General features: G+C 35.0%; 3 protein-coding genes across 3 annotated transcripts; 2 read left to right on the top strand and 1 right to left on the bottom strand.

Moving 5' to 3' along the window:
* The first annotated feature begins 7,185 nt into the window (after positions 1-7,185).
* On the top strand, positions 7,186-9,252 carry LOC102622929 (probable disease resistance protein At5g63020). The gene has a single exon (XM_006492023.4). It carries the CDS (start codon positions 7,380-7,382, stop codon positions 9,243-9,245), a length of 1,866 nt encoding a protein of 621 aa, XP_006492086.2. The 5' UTR covers positions 7,186-7,379; the 3' UTR covers positions 9,246-9,252.
* Positions 9,253-12,146: 2,894 nt separating this feature from the next.
* Positions 12,147-15,254, top strand: LOC102609453 (probable disease resistance protein At5g63020). The gene has a single exon (XM_052444143.1). The coding sequence runs from the start codon at positions 12,247-12,249 to the stop codon at positions 14,905-14,907; it is 2,661 nt and encodes an 886-aa protein (XP_052300103.1). The 5' UTR covers positions 12,147-12,246; the 3' UTR covers positions 14,908-15,254.
* A 701-nt stretch (positions 15,255-15,955) lies between these two features.
* On the bottom strand, positions 15,956-19,010 carry LOC102623225 (probable disease resistance protein At5g63020). Its single transcript, XM_006492024.4, has one exon. The coding sequence runs from the start codon at positions 18,858-18,860 to the stop codon at positions 16,125-16,127; it is 2,736 nt and encodes a 911-aa protein (XP_006492087.2). The 5' UTR covers positions 18,861-19,010; the 3' UTR covers positions 15,956-16,124.
* Between the last annotated feature and the right edge of the window lie 167 nt (positions 19,011-19,177).

The following is a 19,177-nucleotide window of genomic DNA, read 5'->3' as shown; positions in this document are numbered from 1 at the left end:
GGTTAAAAAATTGGGAAATTTATAAAAATGGTCATAAAATTTTTGTGTTTTTTTAATTTTAACCTTTTAAAATTTTTTTTATTATAACTAACCAAACACCTTATGTTTGGACTACATTATCCTCATCACTTTCATCAAATTTATAAAAGCATGCCACTTTTTCAATTCCAGCACAAGTAAATACAGATCTTCTTCAACAACTTAACAAACCTTCATCACTCTCAACAAATTTCATCATTCTCGATAAATCAATTGTATAATTGAATATATAATCATTAATGAGAGAGCTTCTTAAAATTAGTTTATACTTTTACACAATGTAAACCTTTAATCTATTGATTTTATCAACTAAGTTCGAAATTAAAGTGGGTTTTGTTGTAAATATTGTTATTTTTCATTCATAAAACAATGTGATTTGTTAAAGTACTTAGTTTGAGTTGAGAAATGAAGAAAAATCATTGAAAACACAGAAAAATCAAGCAAAAAATGAAGTTAAGAACAAGTGAGACAGGCAAGTGGGATATGTGCCTATCTCACATAAACGCACTACATGAATGCATGTCGCACATAAACCCATGGATTTTATGGAGTACATGATTTTAGATTTGATTTTTCTTGTTGTAAGCTTCGAAACGGTATATTATATGCCTAAAACGGACATATATAGCTCAAGTTATGGCTTTCGAAACATAAATAAAATTTAGTGAGACAGACAAGTGGGACAGGTGCCTGTCGCACATAAATACAGTGCCTGTTGCACATAAACCCACGGATTTTATGGAGTACATGATTTTGGATTTGATTTATCTCGTCGTAAGCTTCGAAACGGTATATTATACGCCTAAAACGGACATTTATAGCTCAAGTTATGACTTTCGAAATATATATGAAATTTATTGAGACAAGCAAGTGGGACAGGTGCTTGTCTCACTAAATTTCATATATGTTTCGAAAGCCATAACTTGAGCTATATATGTCTGTTTTAAGCGTATAATCTACCGTTTCGAAGTTTACAACGAGACAAATCAAATCCAAAATCATGTACTCCATAAAATCCGTGAGTTTATGTGCGACAGGCAATGGGACAGGTGCTTGTCGCACATAAATGCAATGCGTTTATGTGAGACAGGCACCTGTCCCACTTGCATGTCTCACTTGTTCTGAACTTCATTTTTTGCCCGATTTTTCTGTGTTTTCAATGATTTTTCTTCATTTCTCAACTCAAACTAAGTACTTTAACAAATCATATTGTTTTATGAATGAAAAATAACAATATTTACAACAAAACCCACTTTAATTTCGAACTTAGTTGATAAAATCAATAGATTAAATGTTTACTTTGTGTAAGAGTATAAACTAATTTTAAGAAACTCTCCCATTGATGATTATATATTCAATTATGCAATTGATTTAGCGAGAATGATGAAGTTTGTTGAGAGTGATGAAGGTTTGTTAAGTTGTTGAGGAAGATCCGTATTTATTTGTGCTGGAATTGAAAAAGTGGCATGCCTTTGTAAATTTGATGAAAGTGATGAGGATAATGTAATCCAAACATAGGGTGTTTGGCTAGTTATGATAGAAAAAATTTTAGGGGATTAAAGTTAAAAAATACAATAGTTTTATGGATATTTTTATAAATTTTTCTAAAAAATTTAAACGATGTCATATTAGAATTAATATAAATAAATTTTAATAATTTATATTGTGTAAATAACATAAGTAATAATTATCTAAAAAAAGGGGGGCAAATGCCTACGGTGACTAATCAGCTGAAAGAAAATTCAAACGTTTTTTTAATATTATTTTATGACCAAATTGGCCTTCAAGTAAAAGTTGTATCTTGGTTAATTATGTCAAATTATTGCTGCCATTGATAGTGATAGAACCTTCCCAGTATAGGACATTGTGATAAACTAAAATATTGTTTTGGTGGCCGACATTTTTCATCAAGGTGATGGACATTTAAAACAAGTGTTTTTTTTCCATTAATTTTTTTTTTTCAAATTGACATAATGTTAATTAAAATAGTGCAATCCATGGTAATTAATCGTCAGTCAGATGAAAGTAATAAACATTTATCACAAGTATCTGAGGCGAAGGGAGAGCTCAAGAAGTGGTGAGCGTAGTCTTTGTAAGGTCAAAATCTTGAATTCTAATAGAAAGAAATAAGATGAAATTTAATAATCTATTTAATCAAATAAGATGACAGACCTGACAACAACAACTATTATTGTTGTTGTTATTATTATTATTATTTTTCTAAAAGGAAGTAAACAAATCCTCAACCGCACATTTTTGGATAAGGGAAAACTTGAAGTGGCAAAAAAGTTGGTGCAATATTTATGCTGCAATATAATGCATAAGTGCTACACGTTGGCCCCAAGACCAAATTTAAATAGTGACATTTAGGTGCGTTTTCATATTCCAAAATCCCAATAAAAATGAAATACATTGCACTACCTACTTCGGGGTCCAGCCATAGGCGGTGCCACGTTGGGGGGCTTGAAAATTTACAAATTTAATTAAATATTTATCTTATTTATCATAAAAATCTCTATTAAAATTAAAAAAAAATCAAAATATTAAGTATTTATCTTCAACTTCCAACCCACAAAGAAATTATTATTTTGAGATTCGTTGCACGCTAACTTTCCTCACGCAAAAAAAAAGAAATTATTTTATCTTATTGAGTTTATCAAAATAATTTTTCTTCAATAAATCTTATGACACTTAAAATTCAATTTGATGTTTACATTATATGGGTGAGTTCTAATAACAAATTTTTAAAATTAAAAGAAATTGATAGGCTAACAAGAAAAATAGTTGATACTAAAAAAGATAAATTGTATTAATTAATTTGTTTATTGATAACATTAGCATTAAATTTACTAGTTGTCATAACTACAGTAGTAAAAGACATTTTCAACTATGAATTTTGTGAAAAATCGTCTGTGAAATCATATTAGAGATTAATAATTGAATAATATTGTTATTACACATGTAGAAAAAGATTTATTTTGTATTCTTGGTGATAAGTTTATTTTTTAACGTTTTTAACATATAAAAACACATTGAGATCAATTATAAATGTATTGAACATGTTAGTGAATTTTTATTTTTGATACTCATTATTTATTAACCTTTTTTAAATTACAATATTATTTAAACTTAGCCCCTCCTAAGTTTAATTTCTGGCACCGCCACTGGGTCCAGCTATAATACAACTGTTGTTTCATATCTATTTTTAAAAATTTTTTTGTGATCCAACCATTGAATCCAACCCGAGAGTTGCAAAAGTTATTCTAACATCTGAGATGTTATTATTTGGTTATTAATTATGTGGTCCCTTATGTTTACTAAAAGAATAAGAAAAGATTAAATTTTAAAATTTTGACACATTGGTCCGTTAAATATTTTATTATCAAAGGTAATTTAGTAAACTAACATATTTATATAAAAATATGGATGAATTATTTTAACTTGCTAAAATACTCTCCACTTCCATTTACTTAAAATACCAATTATATTTTAATAATACTATTTTGTATTTAGTGTAACACAAAATTGGATAAGGTTTTATATAAATTTTGACAACATTAAAATGAAAAATAAATAAATATTAAATAAATGCTTGGATAGTCATTTAAATTCATTATAGAGTTTATAAATCATATTTTCAAAATAATAAAATTATAAATGTAAATTTGAGATTATGTAAAATTACTTATACCTTATCCCACGTATGAAGCCAATCAATTATTTATTTAATATAAAAAAATAAATTATATAATATTTATTCTATTACTTAAATTTAGAATTATAAAGAATGAAACTTAAATTTTAAAATTGATTGAGAAGGAGATAGAGAGAATAAATTTTTTAGAAATTTTAAATTATTATATTTTAATTGAGTTTATTACATAAAATTATTAAAACTTATACTTTTTATTATTTATAGAAAACAATAGGAATTGTTGAAGAAAATGCCAAATAACCTTTTTAGAAATTTGAAATTATTATATTTTAATTGGGACTTATTGCATAAAATTTTTAAACCTTATAGTTTGTATTATTTACAGAAAATTATAGGGACTGCTAAAAAAAAAACCAAAATGGTGTTTGGTACAACGGGGTAAGATAGTTTTGTCCCCTACTTCGTCTTATGATTTCTAACAAACACAAGTTTTTAAGGTGATTAAAGAAAGAAATACCTTTATCTTGGCTTGTAAACTTGACTCTACAAGCTACAAATAACACCATTATCCCTCAACAACTATCCCAACTCGAAATCTAAATTTCTCTTACATGGATGCTGGCAACCTGATTCCCAAGTTAAAAATAGTTCCCAATCTCATACCCAAAATCCTCGACACCATATCAATTCTGATGAACCATATTTGGAATCTTCATAAAATTTATCTTTACTGTAACGCTCTTCTCACATAATACGATAGCATTCCCAACTCTATAATTTGAATTTTGGGTTTGAATATATGGGCTTCTCCATCCATTCTAAGGTACATATAGTCATCTAGTTTACTTCTCATGGGTCTTATTTGGTTTGGGCTTTAGTAATTACCTCTAGCCTCCGATACTCGGGAACAGGGGTGCATCCATAAATTCCACATGTGGTTCTTAGCATATATACAAATCTTACAATTACACTTTGGGCTAAATGACAACGTCAACGCCTAAAATTTTCATTCCAAGAAACCTCGTTTGAAAGATTAAAACATGACTTGTAAATACCAGAATTATACTTACCTTTTAGTAAGGATAATGTTAAGTAATAAAAAGTACTCAACCATGCCCCCATCTCCCACCCCGGGGCGAATCTCCTCAGCTGAATGGCACGAGAACAGTCCTGGTAAAACGTCTTATACAAACATGTGCCAACCAGAGAAACATACCAACCAGAGAGATGTACCGACCAGAGACGTATACCGACCAGATACCCATTGTTTGTGGGATATGCTTCGACAAAGACCAGCAGTGATGAGCAGACATCTGGTAACAGGGTTCCTTGAGCAGGTATATCTTGTAAGAGTCTGGTATCCGGGGGAGCAGGAGCAGGAATATCCTGCTCATCCACGAGCACGTCATCCACGAGGCCCATCTCCTGTTAGAAGCATAAAGCCATTCCTGCTAAGGGTTGAGTCGAGGAGACCCGGTCAACGACAGTTAGCGAGGCGTGCTCTCTAGTCCGAGAATCAAGGCACGAAGGCCACGCAACCACCCACGACAACGGAAATGGGGCATCCGCTTTCGAGAAGTGGGAAGATAACGAGCGCGAATGGAGGGAAGGCCCGAGTTCAGAAGTGGCCTATAAAAAGGTAGCCAACGAAGGTAAAAGGGTTAGCAATTTGGAGATTAGAACAAAGATAAAAGAAAGTTCTAAAGAATAGAAACTACAGAAAAGCCATAAGATTTGTGGCAAGCGTTCCTAGAACCTTCATATCTAACTTGAGCGTCGGAGGGTTTACGCCGGGAAAACAACTGGCGTGCTCTGACTTGTTTTTGTGGACGCAGGAATATTTGGAGAAGAAAGCGTACGAGGAGAGATCCTGATCGAGGTGAAGTTGATCGAGCAGATATCCTGGTCGTAGAAAGAGGGCAACCAGAATCCCGCATCAACACCCATCACCCAAAGAAAGGGCACACGATCTTACGAAGTCGCGACAGTTCCGCTATGCCCCGAACCATCGAGAGAAACATGGCATCCCACGTTTACCCACAGTCCAGTGGTTGGAGACCCATGATGGTCTGCCATCACCCGAAAAAGGGGGGCATGAAGAGTTTGCAGAATCGTGGAACAACGGCTATAAGAAGTCAGAAAATCGATGAAAAAGGGGACAAAAAAATTGAGAGTAAAGGGAAAACTCTGCCAAATTGAAACCAGATTATATTCCATACAAAATCTTTGATAACATTACAAGAGATCAGACAATATAAGTTACATAGTTTTCCCGTAAACACCTTGTGCTAACTTAAGCATCGGAGGGTTTACGTCGGTAAAACCACCGGCGTCTCTGATCTATTATTGTGAGTGCAGGATTAGAAAGAAGGAAAAGAGGGTGATTCCAATCCCTGGAGCTGTTGCAGTTGCTGAAGGAGACAAAGGGCAACATCCTCTCCATTGAACATACGAGCGTTGGTGGAACGATCCGGTCGGGCAAAAGGCGAGCATATTTCAGCATCAACATTTAATATTTTTATTTTTATTTTTCCCCTCTCATCAGCTCTCTCTCTCAAGCATCACCATCATCCCCACCACTTATTTTCATCACCATCAATCCATTGCCACTTGTAGAATATAATGAGTTTTTGTTATTAGATTTTTATTTAATTTTATAAATAAGTGATGAATTGTTTTGTCATTAATTGTATGGTTTTTGATGTGTGATGAATAAATTAAAAAAAAAACTTACCATATTACTGGCCTCTATTATTTCTCACCTCTTGAAACTCGTCATCATCATAAAAGCCGAAAAATAAAATTATCAAAATCCATTTTTGACTTTTTTTTGTTTTTGTTTTTTATGTTTCCTTTGTTCTTGAATTTGACTTACAAAATTATTGATCATGATATCATAAATATTGAGTTTTGGCTCATTAAAGAAGCGAAGTAGGTTACTCCAAAAATTAAAAGAAAAATAATAATAACAGTGCAGACGAGAAGGAAAAAATTAATTCTTAATAAGGATTACTTTAGAAATACTTTGAATTAATTAAGAAGTGGTAGTTGATAAGATATAAAATGTTTATTGTTGAAAGAGAGAAATTGTGCAGAAGGGGGGGAAAAAATAAATCCTTTTTTAATTTTTAATGATGGTGACTTTGGAAATAGATGAAATAAATTAAAAAGTAGGGGTTGTTGAGATAAACAAAGGGAGACAAATATCATCACTTTTAAAACATTTTGGTCATAAAAATGTTGTCAAAAACATTATAATTATTTAGATTTAATATTGTTATAGGCCCTTAGGAAATTTAATTATAAGTGCCAAAGTCAGAAAGTCATCATACACAACATGTCATTAGTCTGCGATTCTTCCATGTGAAACCGACTATGCCGGCTAATGAGACAGCCGAGCCGATATATTGAATACAAGTTGTTGATTACGATTGCTTATACTTTTCAAATATGAAACAAAGCAAGTGTCATTATATTAATATTAGGAAATTCAAGGCAGCTTCAGCAGAATTACAATGTAGATTGCAGTATGAGGGTTTGATCACTCAATATATACAGGCCGAATAAGCTATTAAATGTTAAAACTGCTATTGACATTACTATAGCACAAAAATTATCGCATCTCTTTCCGTTGTACTCATAATTTCATAATTCTTCTCTCTTTTCTGAAATCTTATATAAAACTATGGGTAATGTTTTAGGAATTCAAATCTCCTGTGATGCCCTTTTCAGTGGTTGCATGAATTGTGCCCGTAGAAATGCAGCATACGTGAGCCAACTTGAAGAAAATCTTGCTAGTTTGCAGACTCAACTGCAAAAATTAATTGAGGCAAAGAACGATGTGGTGGTGAGGGTCGCCAATGCTGAGCAACAACAAATGAGACGCCTGAACAAAGTGCAAGGATGGATTTCAAGGGTGGGGTCTGTGGAAGCTGAAGTTGGTGAATTGATAAGGAAGAGCTCTGAAGAAATTGACAAATTGTGTCTTGGAGGCTACTGTTCCAAGAACTGCCAGTCAAGCCACAAGTTTGGGAAAAAAGTGTCTAAAATGCTGCAGGTTGTGGATATTTTAATGGGCGAAGGAGCTTTTGATGTGGTGGCTGAGAAGGTGCCACAGCCTGCAGTGGATGAAAGGCCTCTAGAGCCAACAATAGTGGGGCTGGAATCAACACTTGATAAAGTCTGGAGATGCTTTGAAGAAGTACAAGTTGGAATCATTGGTCTATATGGCATGGGGGGAGTCGGCAAGACTACCCTATTAACTCAAATCAACAACAAGTTCATTGATACGCCAAACGACTTTGATGTTGTGATTTGGGTGGTGGTCTCTAAAGACATGCAACTTGAGAGAATTCAAGAAAAAATCGGAGAAAGAATAGGTTCTTTTGGGAACAAAAGTCTTGAAGAGAAAGCCTCGGACATCTTCAAGATCCTGAGCAAGAAGAAATTTTTGCTATTACTTGATGATGTATGGGAAAGAATTGATTTAGTCAAAGTCGGTGTGCCTTTTCCTACATCAGAAAACGCTTCCAAGGTAGTCTTTACGACTCGTCTTGTGGATGTCTGCAGCCTCATGGGAGCACAAAAGAAGTTCAAGATAGAGTGTCTGAGAGATAAAGAAGCTTGGGAATTGTTTCTGGAGAAAGTCGGGGAGGAGCCTCTTGTCAGTCATCCTGATATTCCCATGTTAGCCCAAGCCATGGCAAAGGAGTGCGCCGGTTTGCCACTTGCACTCATTACCATTGGTCGTGCCATGGGCAGCAAGAATACACCTGAGGAATGGCGATATGCAATTGAGATGTTAAGGAGATCAGCTTCTGAATTTCCAGGTATGGGGAAAGAGGTTTATCCTCTTCTAAAGTTCAGTTATGATAGCTTGTCTAGTGACGTCCTTAGATCTTGTCTGTTATACTGTAGTTTATTTCCGGAGGATTATCAAATCAGTAAAATTGAATTGATAGAGTGTTGGATTGGGGAGGGCTTTTTGAATGGGTTTGAAGGAATGGGAGTATATAACCAAGGGTACTACGTAATTGGTGTTCTTGTTCAAGCGTGCTTGTTGGAAGAAGTAGGAACCAATTTTGTAAAAATGCATGATGTGATCCGGGATATGTCTTTGTGGATAGCCTGTGAAGTTGAGAAGGAAAAGGAAAATTTTCTAGTTTCCACAGGTGTTCAATTAAGTATAGCACCAGAGGTTAGAAAGTGGAGAGATAGGAGAAGAATATCATTACTGAGAAATAAAATTGTGGCTTTGTCAGAAACTCCTACTTGCCCTCATCTTGTAACTCTGTTTCTTGCTATTAATAAGTTAGATACCATCACCAGTAATTTCTTTGACTTTATGCCTTCTCTCAGAGTTTTAAACCTTTCAAAGAATCTCTCCTTGAAGCAATTGCCATCAGAAATTTCAAAATTGGTTTCACTGCAGTATCTTAATCTCTCAGAAACTTCCATCAAAGAGTTGCCAAATGAGTTAAAGGCATTGACAAATCTTAAGTGTTGGAACTTGGAGTATGCCTGTGATCTCTATAGGATTCCAGGCAATTGATTTCTAGCTTTTCAGACTTACGAGTACTGAGGATGCTAGATTGTGGTTTTACTGCTGATCCAGTACCGGAAGATAGCGTTCTATTTGGAGGTAGTGAAATTTTGGTAGAGGAACTGATTAATTTGAAACATTTAGATGTATTAACTGTCTCCTTAAGAAGTTTTTGTGCTCTTCAAAAACTTTGGAGCTCTCCTAAGCTTCAAAGCAGTACAAAATCTTTACAGCTCCGAGAATGTAAAGATTCGAAGTCGTTGAATATTTCCTACTTGGCAGATCTGAAGCATCTCGATAAACTAGATTTTGCGTACTGTTCAAACTTGGAAGAGTTTAACTATGTAGAACTTCGAACAGCACGAGAACCGTATGGTTTCGACAGCCTTCAAAGAGTAACCATAGACTGTTGCAAAAAATTGAAGGAGGTGACATGGCTTGCTTTTGCTCCAAATCTCAAATTTGTTCACATAGAACGTTGTTATGAGATGGACGAGATAATCAGTGTTTGGAAATTAGGAGAAGTTCCAGGGTTAAACCCATTTGCGAAACTCCAATGTCTTCGCTTACAAGATCTATCAAATTTGGAAAAGATCTACTGGAATGCCTTGTCCTTCCCAGATCTCTTGGAGTTGTTTGTATCTGAATGCCCAAAGCTCAAGAAGCTTCCACTCGATATCAACAGCGCCAGGGAACGTAAAATTGCTATCAGGTGAGAGCAGCGCTGGTGGAATGAACTGAAATGGGAGGATCAAGACACCCTACGCACTTTTCTTCCATGCTTTGAATCCATTTGAGGGGCTCCAGCACAAAATTTTTGTTGTAATTTTCTTTTCTTCATGGTGTGTAAAACTGTAATTAAGTAATGTTGAATTAGGGGCCCTGTGTTGTTGTCTACCGTATAGTCACTTTCTCTTGTAAGTTGTTTGTTCGGTGTTGACCTGTTTATTCTCATATCTGTAATTTGCTTCCAGTAACAAACATTCTCTTGGCGTCCGAACCCGCCTGCTGAAGTTCAAAAACTTCTATCTCGTGATGCGAATGAGCTCCCTAACTTAGGTCTCTTTTATTTGCTAGATTTTTTTCCCCTTCTTGTTAGAGCTTGTCTGCTTTGGTGTTCTCAGCTACTATTTTGCTTGGAGGTAAGGCTCATTTCATCCTCCTAATTATTTGTATCTTCTTCCAATTTAATAAATTCTCTCGCACTAAGTCAAGGATATATATATATATATTAATATGAAATTTTAAAGTGTGAGACATCTTGAAAAATACATAAATTGGGCGGTTTAAGCGTTTCAAGTTATAAACTTTTAAAATCCTGCGGTTTTAAAGATCTCTCAGACTTTTCATTCACTTTAAGATCCCATACTATAAAACTACTTTATATGGATGAGATTAGATATTGCTCCAAGCCAAACAACTCAAAATCATGATTCTATAGATAGTTTCGGCTAAAAGATATCATGGTAAATTTCTTTGTTGATTTTAAGAAACTCTAATTTTAGATTAATCAACGCTCATAAGTTAGTTAATTTTTCATTGACTCAAATTCATACCTACTACAAATATATAGAAGTTAATAATTGTAAGTAAAATGACAATTGTATTTCTATGGAATAAAATTAGAGGATATCATCAGTCAAATTGTCAAGTGCACTAATTTAAAACATTTGATAATAAAATGGACTTTTCAAAGTTTTAACGACCGTATATAATGATCACATAATAATCCTCTTCCCACTTGCATTAAAAAGAAAATTATTATTACTAAAATGTTGTTTAAAAAAAATTACTTATAAAGACTAATATAAGAATTCAAAACTAAAAATAAATTTTCTTTCTGAGCTCATGCATACAAATCCCAACTTTATTTTACCACTGGATTCTAATAAAAAAAATAAATTACTGAAACCATCTCGTCCTTGTGAGGGTTAAAATATCGCTTACTATATAATTTGAATTTTGGGTTTTAAAATTAAATGTGGACTTCTCTGATCGAAAGACATAGATCTAGTTCATTTTTCTTGAGTCTTATTTAAATTATAGAGAATTTGAGAGGAAGATAAAATATTTATTTTTAAATTATTTTTATTTTTTAATAAAGAAAATTTTGCAATAAATAACATTAATTAAAAAATAGAATCAATGAAACCAATTAAGGGGTCAAAAATCACCACTTCTTCAATAATTACCTGTAGTGTCCAATGCAGTGCCTGGTGTTTGGTGAACAGGGGGAGCATTAATTAATTCCACTTGAGGCTCCTAGCAGAATAAACAAATCTTAACTCAATGAAACTTGCGGTAAATTATAGCGTCAACGCCTAAATTTCTCGTTCCAAGAAGCTCCGTTTGAAAGATTAAAACTTTTGGTCATAAAAATATTGTCCAAAACATTAGAATTATTTGCCCTTAGGAAATTCAATTACAATTTCCAAGTGCCAAAGTCAAGGAATTCATCATACGCGGAAACCGACTGTGCCAGCTAATTATACAGCCGATATATTTATTGAATACAAGTTTTTGACTGCGATTGCTTATACTTTTCATATACGAAACCAAGCAAGTGTCATTATATTAATATTTAGGAAATTCAAGGCAGCTTCAATGGAGATTGGAGTACGTTCAATATAAGCCATTAAAATAAAAGTTATAATATGTATAAGGTACTATATCTTTTAAAATATAGTTTTTATGAAAAAAAAATTATATTTATAAAATAAAAGTTAATAATATATAGTAAATAAAATTTTTAAATACTAATTTTGACAAAATTAGTAAAAATATTATAAATTTTTCATCATACAAGTGTAAAATCAAATAAATTTAGCTTTCAAGCTACAATAATAACTCGTGTTTACCAAATATTTTGAAAATCTGACTGTAAATAAGCCTAATAAGCTATTAAATGATCAAAACTGCTATTAACATTATTATAGCACAAAAAATATTTCTTTCAATTGTTCTCGTAATTTCACAATTCCTTTCTCTTTTCTGAAATCTCATACAAACTATGGGTAATGTTTTGGGAATTCAAATCTCATGTGATGCCCTTTTCAATGGTTGCACGAATTGTACCCGCAGAAATGCAGCATATGTGAGCCAACTTGAAGATAATCTTGCTAATTTGCAGACTCAATTGCAAAAATTAATTGAAGCAAAGGACGATGTGATGACGAGGGTTGCCAATGCTGAGCAACACCAAATGAGACGGCTCAACAAAGTGCAAGGTTGGCTTTCAAGAGTAGAGTCTGTGGAAGCTGAAGTTGGTGAATTGATAAGGCATAGCACTCAAGAAATTGACAAATTATGTCTTGGAGGCTACTGTTCGAAGAACTGCCAGTCAAGTTACAATTTTGGGAAAAAAGTGTCTAAAAAGCTACAGCTTATGGATACTTTAATGGGTGAAGGAGCTTTTGATGTGGTAGCTGAGAAGGTGCCACAACCTGCAGTGGATGAAAGGCCTCTTGAGCCAACAATAGTGGGCCTTGACTCAACATTTGATAAAGTTTGGAGATGCCTTATACAAGAACAAGTTGGAATCATTGGTCTATATGGAATGGGAGGAGTCGGCAAGACTACCCTATTAACGCAAATCAACAACAAATTCCTTGATGCGCCAAACAATTTTGATGTTGTCATTTGGGTGGTGGTGTCTAAAGACATGCAGCTTGAGAGCGTTCAAGAAAAAATCGGTGAAAGAATTGGTTTCCTTGAGAATCGAAGTCTTGAAGAGAAAGCATCAGGTATCTTCAAGATCTTGAGCAAGAAGAAGTTTCTGCTATTGTTGGATGATATATGGGAAAGAATTGATTTAGCCAAACTGGGTGTCCCTTTTCCAGCTATTTCAAAAAATGCATCCAAGATAGTCTTTACAACTCGTCTTGAGAATGTATGTGGCCTCATGGAAACCCAAAAGAAGTTCAAGGTGGAGTGTTTGGGAGACAACGAAGCTTGGGAATTGTTCCTACAGAAGGTCGGAGAAGAGACTCTCGGCAGTCATCCTGATATTCCGGAATTAGCCAAAACCGTGGCAAAGGAGTGTTGTGGTTTACCACTTGCACTTATTACAACCGGTCGTGCCATGAGTGGCAAGAAGACACCAGAAGAATGGAATTATGCAATTGAAATGTTAAGGAGATCAGCTTCTGAATTTCCAGGTATGGAGAAAGAGGTGTATCCTCTTTTAAAATTCAGCTATGATAGTTTATCTAGTGACGTCCTTCGATTTTGTCTGTTATACTGTAGTTTATTTCCTGAGGATTATCATATAGGTAAAATTGAATTGATAGAGTGTTGGGTTGGTGAGGGGTTTTTGAATGGATACGAAGGAATTAATGGAGTACATAACAAAGGGTACTACATTATCGGTGTTCTTGTCCAAGCATGCTTATTGGAAGTAGGATCAGATTATGTAAAAATGCATGATGTGATTCGCGATATGGCTCTGTGGATAGCCTGTGAAGTGGAGAAGGAGAACGAAAACTTTCTTGTTTCTGCAGGAGTTGAATTAACTAAACCACCGGAGGTCAGAAAATGGGAAGATAGGAGAAAAATATCGTTGATGAGAAATAAAATTGTGATTTTATCAAAACCTCCTGCATGCCCTCGTCTTTTAACTTTATTTCTTGGAATTAATAGGTTAGATACCATCAGTAGTGATTTCTTTGATTTTATGCCTTCTCTGAAAGTGTTAAACCTTTCAAAGAATCGCTCCTTGAGCCAGCTACCTTCAGGAGTTTCAAAGTTGGTTTCACTACAATATCTTAACCTTTCAGAAACTTCCATCAAAGAGCTGCCACATGAGTTAAAAGCCTTGACAAAGCTTAAGTGTTTGAACTTGGAGTATACGCGTTATCTCCAGAAGATTCCACGTCAACTGCTTTGTAGTTTTTCTGGGTTAGAGGTGTTGAGAATGCTAGATTGTGGTTATTCTCGTAAAATTGCAGAAGATAGCGTTCAGTTTGGTGGCAGTGAAATTTTGGTAGAGGAGTTGATTACTTTGGAACATTTAAATGTATTAAGCGTCACCTTAAAAAGTTTTGGTGCTCTACAGAGACTTTTGAGTTGCCAACAGTTACACAGTAGTACAAGAGCTTTAGAGCTTCGCCGCTGTGAGGATTCCAAGTCATGGAATATTTTGTCCATAGCGGATCTGAAGTACCTTAATAAACTTGATTTTGCATATTGTACAAGCTTGGAAGTGCTAAGGGTTAACTACGCAGAGGTTCGAACAACAAGAGAGCCGTATGGTTTCAATAGCCTTCAAAGAGTTACCATAGCCTGTTGCTCTAGATTGAGGGAGGTGACATGGCTTGTGTTTGCTCCCAATCTCAAGATTGTACATATAGAAAGCTGTTATGATATGGATGAAATAATCAGTGCCTGGAAATTGGGTGAAGTTCCAGGGCTTAACCCTTTTGCAAAACTTCAATATCTTCGGTTGCAAGTTTTAACAAAATTAAAGATCATCTTTCGGAATGCCTTGCCCTTCCCAAATCTCCTGGAATTGTTTGTATCGGAATGCCCGAACTTAAAGAAGCTTCCACTCGATATCAACAGCGCAAAGGAAGGTAAAACTGTTATCAGGGGAGATCAGCACTGGTGGAATGAGCTGAAATGGGAGGATGAAGCCACCCTAAATGCTTTTCTTCCATGTTTCGAATCCATTTGACAGGCATAAACCCAACTGAACATCTTCTATCAGCCAAATTTTTATTGCATATTTTTTACTTCATGGTGTAAAAATGTGTAAATATTGTATGCCATTCGTTTGTTTTATTTTTGACTAGTTTATTCGTAGATTTGGAATTTGCTTTGCTAGTTGGCCTGTTTGTGCAACTAATTAAAAATCCCTGGTCAATTTGCCATTGCAGTCAATCTTCTACATGAAAGGGTGATTGGACGTTACTAATAATGGTTCTGATTGTTGTTATTGTTGATTTGAAATTGCACAGAGAACTACTCGTGTTATAACGATATTTGGTTTTACTTTCATTGATGCACGGTCTTGGCAAGTGTTTTGTTATACACTGTCGTCGAGGTGGAATTGCTTAACTCTTACACATCACTCGATATTGACAATAAGTGTTAAAACTGTGTAAGTATGACTGAGAAGAAAAATTCTTCGAAGGTTGTGAATAGAAATCCCTGAGACTTCAAGGATAGAAGTTGTGTTTTTCAAACTTATTATTCAACTCTCAAGCATCTGAAGTATCAAACATATTGAATCAAGAGGTAGGATATGGGTGAAGTGCAAAATTGATTTTTAAACTATCTACCCCACCTTTTTTAGGATTCAAGCACTACGTGTGATCAGTCAAAAATAAAAAATCTATTTGAAAACAACTCAGCTAAGCCTTGAGGGGAAGATAATGGTGCATGATTGCATACCAAATAATTAAAAAAAAAAAATTCCTTTTTATCTGGCTAAATTATTTTTTAATTTTCCCTTTCAGCTAACTGAATCATTTATTTTAGAAACAGTCGTCACTGGAACAACAAATGCTATAAACAGATCAAGACATCAGGCATGTCTTTGTTTCTTAGTTTCTCTATAGTGTTAAATCTCAATTTCATCCTTGATCCATTTTCCAATCTCAGCTGGGATCATTTCAACGTTCTATACAGGTGATTTGACTAGCGCACAATTAGCATCCATACTTGGAAATGAAAATCTTCAAGTCCAGTTCAGGGCTTGAAAAAATAATACTACAGGAAAATTGAACGACGGTTAAGCAAATTTTATTACGATCAGAGCAATCAGATTCATCTATTTAAGATATTATAACGTCTCGATGTGAAATATAACAAGAAACTGGAAAGCAAAAACGAATGTCTTCAATTAAGGAATTTAACAAGAAGAATGTAAGAAAAAGCATGTACCAGAAATCACATGTAATTTCTGTTCAATAATTCATTCCATCGTGCCCCCGCTGGATAAAGCGATTTGAAACAGGGACGAAAAGCATCTTGAGTGGCTTCATCCTCCCATTTCAGATTGATCCACCACGTTTTATCTCCATGAACAACAATTGTTTGCTCCCGTGCGCTATTGCACTTGAGTGGAAGCTTTTTAAGCCCAAAGCAACCATCTACCTTCATTTCCTTCAGCTGTGGCAGAGGCAAGGGCTTCCAATAGATGCTCCTCAGATTTGGCAGATTAACTAATCCAATATAATGGAGCTTTGCAAAAGGGTTTAGATTTCCCATCACCTCTGGAACATCAGTAAATTTTCCCGCACTTATGATTTCTTCCATAGCAGGGCAATTTAGTATTTCAACATACTTAAGATTTGGGGCAAAAACAAGGAACGTCAAGTCCTTCAATGTAAGGCAAACCTCTATGTGAACTGTATGAAGGCCATGGAAAACACAAGGTTGCCTCGTGGCTTGGACTAACCGTTTATAATCCATCTTCAGTTCTTCCAATTTTCTACACCCAAAAACACGTAACCTGTAGAGATGCTTTAAATCTGCCAAAGGTGAAACATCAAGACTTGTCGAATCATTGAAGGATTGGAGGAACAGGGCTTGAGTACAACTTCGTAGCTTATTTGAGCTCAAAATAAGTTGGAGAGCACGAACACTTCTCAAGGTGAAGGTCAATACCTCTAGAGATTCCAGACCAAGCAATTCCTCTGCTAAAACTTCCTCCCCCCCAAACAAAATGCTGTCTTTTAACGACTCTAGAAAATTTAAACTAACAGTACCGTACATTCTCAGCACATGTAACCTTGAAAAATTAGATATCACTTGTTGTGGAATTGTAATCAACTCTTCCGCATGCTCCAAATTCAAACATTTAAGATTCACCAAGGCATATAACTCTCTTGGCAACTCTTTTATGCTTGAATATGAAAGATCAAGTTGTTGTAGTGATACCAACTTCGAAATTCCCAAAGGAAATGACTTTAATTTAATACGAGACAGGTTTAAAACTTTGAGAGAATGCATATATTGGAAGAAATCATTGGGGATCTTCAGAGACTCATTATTGTCAAGAAATAAAGTGAGGAGATGAGGGCATGTAGGAATCTCTTTTAGATTCGTGATTTCATTTTGCATCAACGACAGTCTTCTCACGTTTTCCCATTCTCTAACATCTGGAGCCTTAGTTAAGCCAACACCTGCATAAACCAAAAAGTTCTCTTTCTCCTTTAGGTCACATGCTATCCATAAAGACATATCTCGAATCACGTCATGCATTTTGACTTCGCCGTCTCCTCCTTCTTCCAATAAACAAGCATGAAGAAGAATGCCCAAAATGAAGTATCCTTGGTTTTGCTCTCCAAATCTGTCACTTTCATTCAAAAGTCCCTCGCCGATCCAACAATCTATCAAATTTTCTTTAGAAATGCAATAATCTTCTGGATACAAACTACAATATAAGAGACATGATCTAATTGTGTCGTTGGGCAAACTATCATAACTGAATTTTAAAAGAGGATATACCCCTTCCCCCAAACCTGGAAACTGCGAAGCTGATGAACTTAACAATTGAATTGCATATCTCCACTCTTCAGGTGTCTTCTTGCAAGCCATGGCTCGACCAATGGTAATAAGTGCAAGAGGTAAACCACCACACTCCCTAGCAACTGTCTGTGCTAGCTCAAGAATATCAGGATGACTGTTTAGAATTTCTTTGCCAACTTTTTGTTGAAACAAATCCCAAGAATCGTTATCTGATAAGCACACCATTTTAAACTTCCTGTGAGCTTCCATGAAGCCACAAACTTCTTCAGAACGGGTTGTAAATACCACTTTAGATGCCATATTTTTTGGTCTGGGAAGAGGGACACCCACTTTTGTTAAATCAACACGCTCCCACACATCATCTAGCAACAATACAAACTTCTTCTCACTTAAACTGTTGAAAATTTCTAGAGCTTTTTCTTCAACACTTTTAGCCCTCCATGAATCATCAAAAAAACCCATCTGTTTTGCAATAACTTCCTGAATATATTCAACTCGCAGATCTTTCGACACCACAACCCAAATCACACAATCAAAAGTATTTGGACCCTCAAGAAATTTATTATTGATATGGGTTAGTAAAGTAGTTTTACCAACACCACCCATTCCATATATGCCAATAATTACCGCTGGATCTTCCACAATACATCTCCAAACTTTTTGAAGTGTTGATTCCAAGCCTACAACCGTTGGATCAGTAGGTTTTTCAACCGCCACAGATGCTAGAACTCTCTCAGCCACCACCTCAAAAGCTCCTTCACCCAATGAAGTAGCCACATCACTCAGCGTTTTAGCCACTTGTTTCCCAAAATTGTAGCTTGACTTGAAGTTCTTGGAACAGTAGCCTCCGAGACATAATTTCTCAATTTCTTGAGGGCTATCCCTTATCAGTTTATCTGCGTCAGCCTCCACAGCTTCGACCCTTGAAAGCCACCCTTGCACTTTGTTCAGGCGTCTCATCCTCTGCTGTTCAGCAGCCGCAACCTTTCTCAAAACATCATTCCTTGCTTCAATTAACCTCTGCCGTTCTGTCCTCAAAGCATCGATATTAGCTTGGAGCTCACTTATATAAGCTGCCCTTGTAACTGTGCAGTCTAGGCAACGGGAGAAAATGGCATCACATGAGACTGTGATTGAGCAGATATTACCCATAGTTTGTAGAATATTTCAACAGAGAATATGAAATAAAAATTTAGCTGAGGGAAGAGAAGATATATTTCTGGCTGGAATGTTTTAGGTGGCTCCCTGTTTTTAGCTTATCCCCTATTACTCTAGGAATACTGTGCTACAAGTCTTTTTTGAATTATGACTTTGCTCCAATTGAACTTTCGAGGAACACTTTATAAAATGAAATTTTAATAATACTGATATGACCAAGGTTGGCAAGGGCGGCCATAATTATAATAATTTTAATTAAAATATGAAACATTTTAGACATTGACCCTAATATTTAGCTCAAAGCAACCAGA

The sequence above is a fragment of the Citrus sinensis genome, chromosome 7 (genome assembly GCF_022201045.2).
Source record: "Citrus sinensis cultivar Valencia sweet orange chromosome 7, DVS_A1.0, whole genome shotgun sequence".
NCBI lineage: Eukaryota > Viridiplantae > Streptophyta > Magnoliopsida > Sapindales > Rutaceae > Citrus > Citrus sinensis.
Note: the sequence above shows the minus strand (reverse complement) of the source record. Positions and strands in the feature narration are given on the sequence as shown.